The 15,000-nt window shown below is 50.6% G+C and overlaps 1 protein-coding gene across 1 annotated transcript in view; it reads left to right on the forward strand.

Moving 5' to 3' along the window:
• LOC113811035 (protein slit) overlaps positions 1 to 15,000 on the forward strand; it is a gene marked incomplete in the record, with an annotated part of 454,281 nt that overhangs the window by 395,475 nt on the left and 43,806 nt on the right. The window contains 1 exon segment of the mRNA XM_070136863.1: positions 8,576 to 8,720. Within this exon segment, the coding sequence (XP_069992964.1) occupies positions 8,576 to 8,720 (145 nt within the window).

Raw genomic sequence — 15,000 nt, forward strand, 5'->3', positions numbered from 1 at the left:
TAATAAGGATAATAATATTATTATTATTTTGTTATTTTATTATTGTTATTATTATTGTTGATGATGATATTTTTGTTATCATTATTAATGTTATTGTACTTTGTTATTCTTATCATCACTATTATTATTATTGTTATTATCAGATTATTTAATGTTATTTTTAATCTATATATTTATTTTCATTTTGTCTTTAGTTATTATCATTATTATTAGCGCTATTTCCATTACTATTATTAATATTGGCATTGTTATCATTATGACTATGATATTTACTGTCATTTCATATTGTTGTTGTTGTTGTTGTTGTTAATATTATTGTTGTTGTTGTTACTATTGTTATTATTACTACTATTATTATCATCATCATCATCACCAACATCACCAACATTATCATTTTTATGATATTATTACCACTAGTTGCAATATTTCCGTGCTAGAACTTTTTTATGGTATTATTACTTCCATCACTGTTGTTGTGTCTCATTCTTCCCGCAATCTAACTTCAAACCCCGTTGTTGCTGCTTCGACACATGCTTCCTTTGTTTTGTTTGTACTTTGTTATGGGTCTTATGCTTATTATCCTTTCATTAATACTGAGGCACCGCCAATGAAGGGTTGGTTGATATTTGGTTAGAGTTGCTGTTGTCTTTTTTTGTATTTAGTTGTGTAGTTGGGGTAGTAATGGTAGTAGTGGTATTGCTATTATTGTTATCAGCTGTTTGTTATGATTATATTTGTTGATATTGTTGTCATTGATTATTATTATTATTACTATTACTACTAATGTTATTGTTGTTGTTGTTATTGTTATTGCAATTTTAATGCCGTTATAATTATGGTTGCTTCTGCCATTTCCTATTGTGTGAAGTGCATTACTCATCTTTCATATCACTTCGTATATCAACGTCATTGTCACCCTCCTTTTCCATGCACTTCGTGATTTTATCCTCATTTTCGCAAAGACGGAATTACTGATAGAAGTGATTGGGTAGATTGTGTTAGCTTTGCCCCTTCAAGTCCCGCACAGCCGCATCCACGTCGCCAGTGGAGCTGCGTCTCAGGCCACCGAGTGGATGCTGCGTCGAGGGCGTCTCTCCCTTCCATCCCGGCTTCTCCCAGGCGCGCGGGCGAGAGACGAGAGGGTGAATGTAATTAGGAAGGGGAGGCCGGCAAAAAGGAAGGTACTCAGTGGGTTTCTATTTGTTAGGATATGCCTGACAAGTCGCGCGGGCGAGGGTGCGGGGATTACGCTGGGGATGAGCGATCGGTGCGATGTTTCTCGAGGGCGGGCGAGGGCGAGGGCGGGGCTGGGGACGAGGGGAGCGGGCGGAGGGATTCGGGCTCTTGGCTTTGGCTCGGAAGGCCCTCGCGACGCCTCCTGATGGGGATCCTCTGCAACCGAGTGCCGTAAGAGGGGCTCACTCCGACGCACCTCAGCTCGGGGTTGGGACAAATTCCTAATTAAAGGGAGCCGGAGGTTCGAGTGCAGAGGAGAAGTGGCTCGCAGATTTCACGCGCCTCGTGACCTGCCTGAGCGGGGGAGCGTAATCTGCCCGAGTTACGAGCCTGTGCAACGGCCGCTTGCAACTGACACGACACGGGCATGCACGTGTGCGCCCTTCGCCCCGCACCGTATGTTCTTGCGTTTATGGGTTACTGCTTATGAGAGAAAGTATACGCTGTTTGTTTTATATAACACACAGCACGCACAACACACTGTAAAACACAAGGCGATGATTAACAAAGAACCCGAATATTTATTTGTGTACTGACTGCTGTTTGATTTTTTTTTTCACCGTAATAGGATGGCGCTTGTTCTTTGTACTTAGTATATTCGTTACGTAAATGTAGGCTCACGCTCATGTTTATGCCCCGAGGAGAAGATATTGGCGTGACAAGTGCAACTCAGTATATCACTCTTATGCATGCGTGAATTTACGTAGGCTACACACACATACACTCAGACACACACACACACACACACACACACATATAAACACACACACACACATACACACATACACACATACACACACACATACACACACACACACACACAAACACACACATACACACACACGCACACACACACGCACACACACACACACACATGCACACACACACATGCACACACACACATACACACACACATACACACACTTACACACACACACGCACAAACACACACACACACACACACGCACAAACAAACACGCGCGCGCGCACAGGCACACCCGTGAGATCGAAGCGCAAGTGAAAGTCATGAACGAGTCGTTCTAATTAAGTTCCGCGCCTGACCTTATACGGCCGAGGTCGTCGAGGAGCGGCGCGGGAAGGGGCGAGGAGAGCGTGACCTGAGCATTCAGAAGAAAGGGGGAAGAAAACCAGGAAAAGAGAGAAAGTAAACACGTCTTGAGATGTTTTATTCCTCCTCTTGGAAACAAAGGACTCGCATGGCGGTCGCTCGCAGAGGCATTCCGAAGCGAAGTGTTTACGGTTATTTTCCCCGACGGCCTCCTGTTATTCCTCCACGGGATCCTAATTACCTTTCCAGGTGATCGTATCTCGGCTAAGCTTCTTACGTTCCCCTAGAAAGCCGCATCTCGAAGACGAACCGACGATAACCGGCCTCGAAGACGCCAGAAGAAATTAAAGAAACCCGCGAGGAGAAGAAGATCCCTTTGTCTCGACGCCTTATCGATGGGCGAATGCGGGCCTTATCCTTCGCGGGATCAGCCTGCGCGTCCCGCTGGCCGAGGAGCCTCCCCAGGCCCTCGCGACGTCTTCCCTCGTTTCCCTGCTTTGACTTCTTTTTCCGGGGGATCCTAGGTCAGTAGCAACTCGAGGAGGTGTCATGGCGTCTGTTTTGATGATTGTTCAGTGAAAATATAGCTATTAAAATCTTTATTTTCCATCCTTTTTGAAAATTGAAAGGACCAAAATGATCGGCCATATTCACAGAGCATCCGTAACTTTTTGTGACGTCATCAAAATAAACCCCATGTTTCTAGTTTTTTCCAAAAATAGAATCAGACGTCATGACACCTCGAGTTGCTATTGATCTTGCCTTTCCCTTCTTTTTCCTCACTTGCTGCATCCCCCGCCATCCCCTCCCCCCTCGCCCCTCCCTCGGACCCCAAGGAGATTCCACATATGGGGCAATTGCGTTCTTGTGGGCGAATGGGCAGAATTACACTGAGCTGTTTTAAAGTCGTAAATGGTGATGTAAATGGTGATGGAATGCAAAGGGACAAGTGTTGCGCCTCAGCATCACGGCTCTGAACTATGGTACTGAGAAACTGACGGGAAGTTCGTACTTGAAATGCAAATTAATCAAGTAGTATCATAGGCCTACGATCGTACTTCGTGAAGAGTGTACAAATGAAAGCAATAAAGAACGCGTCGTTATTTTGCTTCGCCCTTGTGATGTATGTCGGAGGTGTAAGAGGCCATATATATGGGCGTGAGGACCCGTGTCTCCTGGGACTCTTCCCCGCCCTCGCCCGCCCTCGCCCGCCCTCGCCCGCCCTCGCCCGCCTCATGAATCCCTTTTACAAGGCGACCGAGCGATGGAGGGAATTTTTCGCTCGACTGCCATAGGACGCCAAAGTTTGCTCGGCGTTGATGTACCCTGTGGATGGTCTCTCGTAAGCCGGCATAGGCGAGGCCGTCGCTCCGAAGGGGACGAAGCCAGCCTTGCCGGTTGGGACGCCTCCTTGGAGACTTGCATTTATTTGTTTTACGAAACCTTTGGCTATTGCTGTTGAAGAGGGAGTGAATGGGCCGTGTCACCTCGCCCCGCAGCCGAATGGAAATTAGAATACTTCGTTGGTGTTGAAATATTGGCATGGTTTTGAGCCTCTCTCTTTCTCTCTCTCTCTCTCTCTCTCTCTCTCTCTCTCTCTCTCTCTCTCTCTCTCTCTCTCTCTCTCTCTCTCTCTCTCTCTCTCTCTCTCTCTCTCTCTCTCTCTCTCTCTCTCTCTCTCTCTCTCTCTCTCTCTCTCTCTCTCTCTCTCTCTCTCTCTCTCTCTCTCTTCATCATATAGCCAATGTACATTCTAGCCCATCTCTCCTCAGTTTTTCGTATGTATGTCATTGCCATACCTACGAGACACAGCTGACATGTGTCCCCATACCCGCCCTTATCCCGCCCGCCCACGCATACCCATACCCCGTCGCTCTCCTCTCCCGTACCCAGCCGGCAGTTGGCTTGACTCCCCAAAGGTCACACCTTCACATCTGCCATCACGAGCACACGTGTCAGAGTATCCAGTGCGTCGAGAGTCACCTCAAGGATAGGTGTGTCCCGCCCTTGCCTCGCGAGGATTAACCTCAGCGCCGTGGCACCTGGCGCTGTCTCTCCCGATCTCGCTCTCTTGTTCATGACGCATTAGACTGTGTGAATGTGACGCCGGACATACCACAGAAAATGCTGTTTTGTTAGCCTCGGTTTGAAGACCGGATTAAACCCTTGAAAACACTCGCCAGTTTTTTTTCACTTTAGATTGAGCACTTCCTCTCAAAGTGCGCTCGGCCTCACTTATCCGAAAGTGTGACCAGTCGTGCTGCCCCCCACGCCCGGCGCTCCGCTAATTGGGCCAACACGCAGCGAACTCCACTTGGCTGCTGGCTGGCTCTGTTTGTCCTCTGTCCTTTTTCGTAGAAAGTGAATTGGCATCAGGGTTCTTATAAATGTTTTTTTATCATATATTTTGGCACCCGCTTCTGCGCAAACCGGCATCTTGGCAGGCCGGCTTTTTTGAGGCGCAAACCGGGTCTGGAATGTAGCCTCTTTCGGACTCGTCTGATTTATGCTTGCGAGAGCGCCTTCGTCAGGCCGTGAATGAAACTGCCACCATGAGCTGTCAGTGTCAGTCACCGCTGTCGTCCCGTCGCGGCGCGTCGACTGCTGTCAAGGGGACAAGATCGTCAAAGCAGGCAGGGGGAGTACAACGTCACACACTCGCAGCGGTTAGCCCATTCGTATGTGGCCGCATAGGGGGGGGGGGGGGGACAGATCAGCCACGAGAAGATGGACGGTAATGGCGGTGGATGTGTAGCTGTCTGGCTCGATGTGGGTCCAGCCGGTAAATCTTCCCCGTCCGGTGTCGCCGTCGCCGCATTCGTCATAGTCTTCGCTCGCCTCTGCCCTTAGGCCTACTCCCGGGGTTTAACCCATTGGGGATAGGCATCCGTCCATTCATTCACACGCACCCAACAACGCGCGCACACAAACACATACAGGCAAACACACGCACATATATATTTATGTATATATATGTATTTATGTACTAATAGATGGATAGATGATGTGTATATATAGCTACATTTAAGTGGCCTGTTCAGAGGCGCAGCACCGAGGTCCGAGTGCGAGAAGGTGTCCTTTCCAGACGAGGATTAGCAAGGAGGGTCTTTGGACCTGCTACCGACTGATCGCTTATCCTCCGTGTCTGCATTCGCGTAACTGGATAGCCCCTGAGCCGTGGCCTCGGGATATTCATAAATTCCTCCTCGTACAGCCAGATAAAGAATAAATGGCCAAGGCTTTTCCTGGGCTCCGAGATAGCGATGGTAAAAAGAATTTAAGCCTAAGCATGGCAGGCGAACCTCAAAAGAAACTGTAACCCTATCAGTTCCAGTCAGAGAAATGTTACAGCCGCTCTTTACGTTCGACCCGGCCGCTCGCACAAGAGAGTCTGGGTAATAACAAACCCGACATACGACCCGCGCGGCTCCAGGACCCTTCGCCCGAAATTTGATATAAGACGAAATTTTCCTGTGTGAAATCTTAGTGAAACCCTTTTTTTAATTTAGAAATTAATTCCTCCTCTTTCCAAGGTATTTTGGGCATCCCCGAACGTGTTTTCACCTGCCAGTTAATCGCCTATTGTCGCCTGCGATCGCCTTTGACGATGCGTTCTTCTCCCTCCATTAGCGGACCTCCCGTGGCACGTCGGGGCGGCGGCGGAGTTGATATGTAAATGGGCGTTGTTGTGCTGGGCGACACGGCCCGACACGGAGACGATGGCCGAGTGATTTATAAATTGTCTTCATTCAGAACACATTAAGGGCAAGCCGGGCTCCCGCGGGGCAGCCGCCTCGTGATTTGTGTCGTTGTCTTTTGGCGAGGGAGCGACGCGCGGCGGATCCTCGACCCGGCCGGAGTAGTGGGGGCTGCAGGAGGCGGAGGCGGGATGGCCCTCGAGCTCTTTAGCGGGGGCGCCGGGGTAGAAATTCGTCTGTGAAGGAAGGAATATCATTCAGGAACAGATGTCTAAAATAATTAAACTTAAAAATGACGCTTGGCAAACAATGGCTAGACCACGCTCATGCGTAAATAAAAGAAGGCATGACATATATGTGTGTTTCTTTGTTTGCATGTAATTATGTACATGTTTGCATTTCATATATATATATATATATATATATAGATAGATATATATATATATATATAGATATATATATATATTATATATATATTATATATATATATATTATATTATATATATATATATATATATATATATATATATATATATGCATATGTACACACACACACACACACACACACACACACACACACACACACACACACACACACACACACACACACACACACACACACACACACATGTGTGTGTGTGTGCATGTATGCATGTGCGTATGTATGTACATATGTATATATGTGTGTGTGTGTGTACGTACGTACATAAATAGCCACCCAGAGACAGAGAGCGAAGAGTTCATGTGCTAACGAAGACTGGACACGGAGCTCGGACTTCCTCCTGATTAAGCCTTTGGTCGGAGCTGAAGCGAACCAGAAATATCCCTGCAGCATCGTGCTGAGTATCCGGCTCGCGTTGGCTCCCGTGAATAACAAGGGTTTTTGTTGTCGTGAGTAACAATGTAAGGTTTTATTCGTGCTTAGGTTGCCATAGCGACGAGTGACGCCCGGCGCGACGCCCTCCGGCATCACCTGGTGACAGACACTTCTAAAATTATCACGGAATCTCTGGATTTAATAAACGTGCATAGTGGCGGGATCGCGGGAAGGAATTTTTCAAAATCAAGGTGCTTGAAGTCATGAAGTCATGAGCTGAAAGATTAATCGTTGAAATCCTTTCGGCGAGGAACGGCCTGAAACCTTTTGAAATGGAGCGTGAGCGAGGCGAGTGGCCAGGCGCAGCTGTCTCTCCTTTCTCTCCTCGCGACGGAAGGTAGAGTGATCACCATCCCAGGGAGCCGAGGGCGCCGTCCACCTGCCTTGCAAGTGGATTTGTGCGTTTGCGTGTGTCTATCAGCGTGTCTGTGTCTGTTTAGATAGTGGGGGAGATAAAGTGAGAGGAATTGTGACTGCGGTTTTTCAGTTGTTTTAGCCGTGAATGGTAACATTAGAAGTGTGTGATGGGAAGAGCGGGAGTGTTGTTTTGGTGGCATACCGCAAGTATGGTGTATTATGTGGTTGTGGATGTTCCGTTCGTCTTGGCCGATGGTATCGCATGGACCGGACCCTGACCATGGACCAGAAACACGACCGCCACATCTCAGGTTATGTAACGAGTTTCCCAAGTGTCATGTACCCTGCCCCGTCCCCCTCCCTCTCCCCTCCTCCTCCTCCTCCTCCTCCTGCGCCTTCCCAGTGTCGCCAGGGCTCCATTGTCTCTGCGGGGCTCGCTGAGCTGTTTGGCAGGGCGAACGGGCCGGGCAGAGGCGCTTGGGGATTCGATCATCCCGGGACAGTTCGGAGGAGCAGGTGGAGAGGGAAAGCGCGTGCAGGCTGCGGCGGCGCAAGGCAGACTTCCCCGTGCGATTAATGGTAACAGCGCTCTCGTGCGTCCGGCCGTGGCATAGCGCCCCCGAAGGCGTGCCCCCAATGCGTTCTTGACACTGCCAGTGCCTGAAACGCGGATCTCCCCTCCCTCTCAATCCCCCCTCATCCCTCCTTCATCCACCTGAGCCGTTCTCCACCCGCTCTCCTCCACCTCCCCGCCCCTCCGCGCCCTCGGCCGCCCCAGCCTCCATCGCCACATCCCTCTCTGCGTGCGAACCTCCCCGCCCCTTCCTCTGGCCGCGAGCGAGTCCTGTGCTGAGGGCCTCGAGTTCGCGGCGTAGTCAGTAACCCGAGCACGGACGTAGCCAGTCTTGATGGGGGCGTTAAGTGGCCGTTAAAGACAGGATAGGGGTAGTGGCGGGGAGGAGGGGGTTCCGCCGGGGTTGCGGGATGGGTGGGGGCGCCGAGGTTCCGCCGAGGGAGGGGCAGGGTTTATTGTGGGGCGGATGGGTTGTGATTGTAGCAGCGTGCGGGGACCGTTTAGTGATGTGTAAAAAGGGGAGGGAAGGCGAGAGCGGGATAAAGGGGAGGGGAAAGGCGGGTTAAAAAGTCTGGCCCCGCGGATTAAGCGCCTTTGTGGCTAAAAAGGTCGAAGTAATTTGAGATTTTCAAAATTTGTACCAAGGTCTAGGGTACCTTGTGGACTCCATTTTTCGCTGGAGGTCTCCTTACTGTCGGTAACAAACACCGACTTCATTTTGCTATTTTTCGGAAGCAGGACTGACTTTTCATGTGTGTTCGCAGGTGGTGCGTCGCGCGACGAGGGCGGGAACTGCCCGTCGCCGCCGCTGTGCCCGGACAAATGCCGCTGCGACGAGGGCATCGTGGACTGCCGGGACCGCGGCCTCACTCACGTGCCCCTCCACATCCCCGAGGACACCACCGAGCTGTGAGTATTTCCTCTGGTTTCGTCTTGATTGTCACATTTCTGCGTGCATGTTTTTACATTTTAGGTTGAAGACTCCAGGTGTTTCCTTACTGCGACTCCTTCTGACTTCTTGGTTGTCTTACTGCCGTTGCTGTGAACTATGGTGACCTGTATGTGCGGGAGTCCTATCGATTGTTTATGAGGATGGCCGGCATGTGATGAGGGAGGTGATTGGATCAGCCCCACAATGCGCGCATTTCCCGCTCCGGATTTTTATGATACTCAGTCGTTTTTCCCGCGCGCTGTTCCGTGCGGAGCTCCTGCTTTCCGCTCGGGTTGTCTGGTCGCATTTTGGACAGTTGCTTCCTCGCGCTGCCAGTCCTCAGAATGTAGAGCTCAGTCATGGTGTATTTCAGTGTCGCATTAGCATACCCGCATGGCTGTTGCTTTATCGGAAACCTGATATAGTGCCAACAGCCCGTGCACTATTGTTCGCTCGGCCACCCGATCGAAAGTGCATGACCCCCCCCCCTCCCTCCCGGGTGGGTGCACCTCCGCTGGAGATTGTAATACCTCGCTCCCCCCCTCCCCCTCCCCCCATTCATCTCTGCACCCCTGCTCTCTCTCCCTCTCCTCGCCCAGCTCACCTACGGCTTCAGCTCATCCCCTCGCCGTCCTTTGTCCACAAGCCATAAACTCCAATATTGTTTCCCATACGCGCTCTCCCCTCGGTGTCCCCTCCTCCTCGGTTATTTTCCTTCGCCCTCGCTCACATGTTCCTCTCGGCGCGAAGCAAGACTCGCCCTTTCCCTGGTTGCAAGAGACGCCTCATCGCCTTCGTCTACCTCCCCCCCCCCCCCCACACACACACACTAGTAAACTCCCCCAGGATGCGCCCTGTCGCTCGGCCCCCCGTGTGCGCGATAGTATCTGGTCCAGGTAACAAGTGTAGATTCGGTCATTAAGAAAAAAACAGGAGCCAGGTAAGCGGGCGGGGCAAGGCTCTCTCGGAAGCGTCAGCGCCGAGGTTCAGCATTCTTCCCTCGGCCCGGGGATTCGCCGAAGCCTTTGAAGCCTCCATTAGTTTGATTCGGACGACACTAATGTCCCTGTTCGAGCTTCTTCTCGGACGTAAGCTTCTACAGGAGTAAGCTTTGCATTGCAGGCGGTCTCGGAGGCGACGGGGAGGAATTAGGAGCCGAGAAGACGACGGCGAGCGGGTTCGTCACCGGCGCTGGTTCCCCTGGCTACTCGAGGCTACTTAAGCCGTAAAGATATTTGCCCGAATCGGTACGGGATGCAGATATGTCTGGCCGTATGTCGTGAGAGTGTATGGGTTAGAGACACATGTTCGGTGTCAAGAAGCATCATGAAAATTCCGCCGCCGATACCAAATTAGATGGCTCTCGTTTATTGGAAACAGATGTTAGCAGCTCCCTTGTTTCGCGTGAATGTGTCTCGCCAATTGGACAACGACGCCCCTTTCTTTGTAAAGGAATTCCCCTTGCCAAAAGGTTTTTGTCGAATTCCTGAGTAGATAATGTTTGTATATTGTATATTAGGGGACAAAAGAGTGACAATATATGATAATTTCTGTTTATCGTATTGTGCACATTCTACTGTGCTTTAAATGGTTTAGGACTAAAATGAAGGCGTTTTAGTTCACACTCTTATAAACCGTGAATGACCCGCGTCTGGGAAGTGCGAGCTGAGCGAAGGCCAGGGGTCAGCAGGTGGACGACGGCTGAGGGGCCGAGGGGGCAGCCGTCGGCGCGGGGAAGGGCAAGGCCGCTGAAAAGGGAGGGCATGGGGGAGGAGGCGAGGGAAAGGGAGAAAAGGGTGTGGGAAAGAAAGAGAGACGGAAATAAAAGGGGAGAGAGAGAGAGCGAGAGCGTGTGTGGGAAAGAAAGAGAGACGGAAATAAAAGGGGAAAGAGAGAGAGAGAGAGAGAGAGCGTGTGTGGGAAAGAAAGAGAGACGGAAATAAAAGGGGAGAGAGAGCGAGAGAGCGAGAGCGTGTGTACAGGGTGCCCGTCTCCCACCGGGCGAGCGGGCAGGGTCGTCAACAAGCTGCCAGTCCGGCCAACACCAAGACGTTTATGGAGGGCCTTTGTTCCGCAAGTAGGAGGGTCTGGTATCATCGCCAGCGCCATGTCTCCGCCGGGGAATATCTCGAGTCTTACGTCACCCAAAGGAGTGATTAAGGGCTTATTTCCCACAGAAGGACATGTATTGTGCACTCTGTTGCCGCATCATTCATTTTGGATGTGTTTGTGTTCCGCTGTCGCAAATAAGAGAAATATTTATATTCAAGTTTTTATGCCAATGTTTTGTCTGCGCAAACTCGCGATGCCGTAGAAGGCGGGACCCATGATGTCCACAGCGCCCCCCCCCCCCCGCCCGCCCGCGCGCCCGCCGCCAAGGTGTGTGCGCGAGTCATTAGCTTCCCCGCGCGAGCTCCCTCGCACCGGAGGAGGAGGACGCCCTAAACGATCGCCAGCGCTCCCTCCTGCCTACCGTTTCCGATTGTATGTTTGGCTGTCTTTGTGTATGTGTTGTATGTTTATCTGCGGCTATATGCATGTATCTTTATCTATGTGTACATGTATTTGTTTGTATATTCACGTGTATTTATATTTCTGTATGCAAAGTGTGCGCGTATGTCTGTGTATTTGTATACGCTTGTATATATTTCTTGTGACTCTCTCTGTCTTTGTTATGAGTTTCCACAAAGAAAAAGTATCCCATTTCGTGATAACCGATATGGGTTCGTCCGCCTCTTTCACTGACGCCCGGGTATCGCTGAAAGATATTCATGCAAATGCTAAGTTATGGAGTGCCTTGCAAGACACGCCACACACCGCCGCGCTGTTGTTTGGTCTCTGTCACTCACACTCCAGTCGCCGTCAGTTTGCCAGCCCTGCCACCCCCCCTTCCCCTCCCCACCCCTCTTGACAGCCCCCACCCCCTTCTCTTTCTTCTCCCTCCCCCTTCCCTTCTCCCTCCTGACACCCCTCTCTTCCCCTTCCTTGTCTCCCCTCAGAGTTTCTCTCTTCCTTTTCTTTCTTTCTCCTCTTCTTCTCTACTTTCTCCTTCATTCTCTTCTCCCGTCTGGCATTCCTCTTTCTCTCTTCTATTTCTTCCTTTTATTCTGCCGCATCTCACCCCCCTCCTCTTCTCTTCTCCCTCCTGGCACTCTCCCTTTTCTCTTCCCATTTTACCTACCCCTTCTCTCTCTCTCTCTCTCTCTCTCTCTCTCTCTCTCTCTCTCTCTCTCTCTCTCTCTCTCTCTCTCTCTCTCTCTCTCTCTCTCCTTTCTCTGTCCCTTCTCCCTCTCTCCGGACCTCTTCCTCTTCCTCCACCTTTCCCACCCACGTGACACCCCTTTTCTCCTCCGTCTGTCTTGGCACTCCCCTCTTCTCCTCCCTTACTTCTCCTCCCCTATCGCCCCCTCGTGACATACCCCTCTTTCTGTCCCTTCTCTTTCCTCCTTCCCCTTCCTTCTCCCTTCCTCCTTCCCTCTCTTCCCCATCCGCTTCCCTCCCTTCTCCCTTCTTCCCTCCCTTCCCTCCTTTCCCTCCTTCCTCTATCCTTCCCTCCTCTTCCTCCTCCTTCCCTTCCTTCCTCCTTCCCTCCCTTCCTCCTCTCTCCCTCTACCTTCCTCCTCTTCCCTCCCTTCTCCCTTCCCTCCCTTCCTCCTCTCTCCCTCCCTTCCCTTCTTCCAGCATCCTCCCTCCTTCCCCTACCCTTCTCCCTCCTTCACCTTCCCTGTCTCCTCCTCTCCTCCTTCCTCTTCCCCTTCTCACCTCCTCTTCCCTCCCCCTCCTTCACCTTTCCTTTCTCTCCCTTCCTCCCTTCCCTCCTCACCCTCTTCCTCCATTCCCTCCCCTTCCTCCTCCCTCCCTCCCCTCCTCCCCTTCCTCTCCCTATCCTCGCCGCCCTCCCTTCCTTCCTCTTCTTCCTTCCCTTCTCCCTTCCTCCCTCCTCCCTCCTCCCTCCCTCCCACCCCCCTTCCCCTCCCGTCTGTCCTCGCCGCCCTCTCGGAGACAGTCACTAATGACCTCGTTATCGAGAGGCCGTCATTCCCCTTCAGGTTCCCCGTTATCCTCCCTTTCTCCTCCCTATCTCCCTATCTGATTGAAATTCTCTCCCATTCCTCATTTCCTTCGTCGGCGGATGTCCCCGTTTTAATACGTTTCTTCTGACCCGTCTTCGCTTGGGCTTTGTTCCTTGTCTTCGAGGAATTCTGGGAGGAGGCCCTGGTTTCTGTCTCTTTATTTTTTCTTTCTCTCTTTCTCTCTCTCTCTTTCTTTCTTTCTTTCTTTCTCTCTTTCTCTCTCTCTCTCTCTCTCTCTCTCTCTCTCTCTCTCTCTCTCTCTCTCTCTCTCTCTCTTTCTCGCTTCTCTCTCTCTCTCTTCTTCTTTCTTTCTTTCTTCCTCTTTTCTTTCTCTCACTTCTCTCTCTCTCTCTCTCTCTCTCTCTCTCTCTCTCTCTCTCTCTCTCTCTCTCTCTCTCAATCTATCTATCTCTTTCTCTTTGCTCTCTCTCTCTCTCTCTTTCTCTCTCTCTTTCTCTCTCTCCCTCTCTCTCCCTCTCTCTTTCTTCTCCTCCCTTCTCCCTCCTCCCCCCCTCTCTCTTCTCACTCCTCCTCCTTCCTCTCTATATATATCTACCTATCTCCTTCTCTCTCCTCTCTCCTCCTCTTTTCTTCCTCTCTCTCGCCTTCTCTCTCCCTCCCTCCCCCCTCTCTCTCTCACTCATTTTACTTTCCTCCTTCCTCTCTCTCGCCTTCTCTCTCCCTCCCTCCCCCTCTCTCTCTCACTTTACTCTCCTCCTCCCTCTCCCCCTTTCCCTCCATGTACCGAGGCCGCTGTAATGAGGTTGTACGATAGCCAGAGGTCGCCTTTGTTATCGGCCCGACCGCCCCCTTCCCTGTTTGTGTGGGCGGGCGGGCGGGCGTCGAAGGCAAACTTGCGGCGCGCTGGAGTCCCGAAGCCAGCGAGGAACGGGCCGCGTCGATGGCTATCTAAACCGGAACGTGCGTCTGATTGCGATTTTGCGAGGGCGGGGGAAAGGGAAGAGTGTGTCGACGGGTTCGGTGTCGAGGAATGCCGTTCATGCGCGCGCTCGAAGGGCATGACCCGGAGTGACAATTAGCGGGTCTGGTAATTATACGCTGGTTAGCTATTTTATCTCGGGACAATCGGAGGAGCCATGAGGCATCGCTCGGCCCCCGCGCACGCCGGTACAGCGCTACCTGCTCGCTCGCTCGCTCTGTCTCTCTCTCTCTTTCTTTCTCTCTCTCTCTTTCTTTCTTTCTCTCTCTTTCTTTCTCTCTTTCTCCCTCTCCCTCTCCCTCTCCCTCTCCCTCTCCCCCTCTCTCTCCCTCTCTCTCTCTCTCTCTCTCTCTCTCTCTCTCTCTCTCTCTCTCTCTCTCTCTCCCTCTCTCTCTCTCTCTCTCTCTCTCTCCCTATCTCTCTCTCTCCCTCTCTCCCTCTCTCCCTCTCTCCCCCCTTCCTCCCTCCCTCTCTTCCTCTCTTCCTCTCTTCCTCGCTTCCTCTCTTTCTCTCCCTCCCTCTCTCTCTCCCCCTCCCAGTTAGAAGGACAGTTATATGCAAAATACTGATGATCATTGTACTATTATATTTCCTTCAGCAAACCAGACGAAATATTAACTCAAACTGTCATGTTCGAACGCAGAAACATTTTGAAATGTTTTCTCTTTGAAAAAACAACACCGAATTAACAGCTTCTATGTAGGATTGAATTACGTTTCCACTATTTCTTTTGATGTCTCTTTAGGCTATCTGACGACGCGGTTTGTGGAAATCTCCGACTAAATCTGCATTAATGTTTTTGTTTTCATCCGGATTTTGCCTTTGTTCGACCCTTTTTTTTTTTACCTCTCCAATCTCCCTTTTTTACCAGCAGAAAAATTTGTTTGTGCTGCATATATTTTTTGCCGTTCGCTTTCACAATTCGTTTTATAAAAAATTGATTTTTTTTATAAGGCAACGCACTGCGAGGAGAGTGGGTCCCGGGTGACGAGGGGGGGAGGGAGGAGAAAGAAGAAAGGAAGAAGAGAAGAAGAGAAGAAAAAGAGAAAGAAAGAAGAAAGAAGAAAGAAGAAAAAGAAGAAGAAAAGAAGAAAAAGAAAGAAAGAAAGAAAGAAAGAAAGAAAGAAAGAAAAAGGAAAAGGAGGAAGAAGGAAGGAAAGAGGAAGGAAGAAAGAAAAAGAGAAGAAAGAAGAAGAGAGGAAGGAAGAAGAGAGAAGAAGAAAAAGAAGAAGAAGAAGAAGAAGA

The sequence above is a fragment of the Penaeus vannamei genome, chromosome 22, assembly GCF_042767895.1.
Source record: "Penaeus vannamei isolate JL-2024 chromosome 22, ASM4276789v1, whole genome shotgun sequence".
Lineage (NCBI taxonomy): Eukaryota > Metazoa > Arthropoda > Malacostraca > Decapoda > Penaeidae > Penaeus > Penaeus vannamei.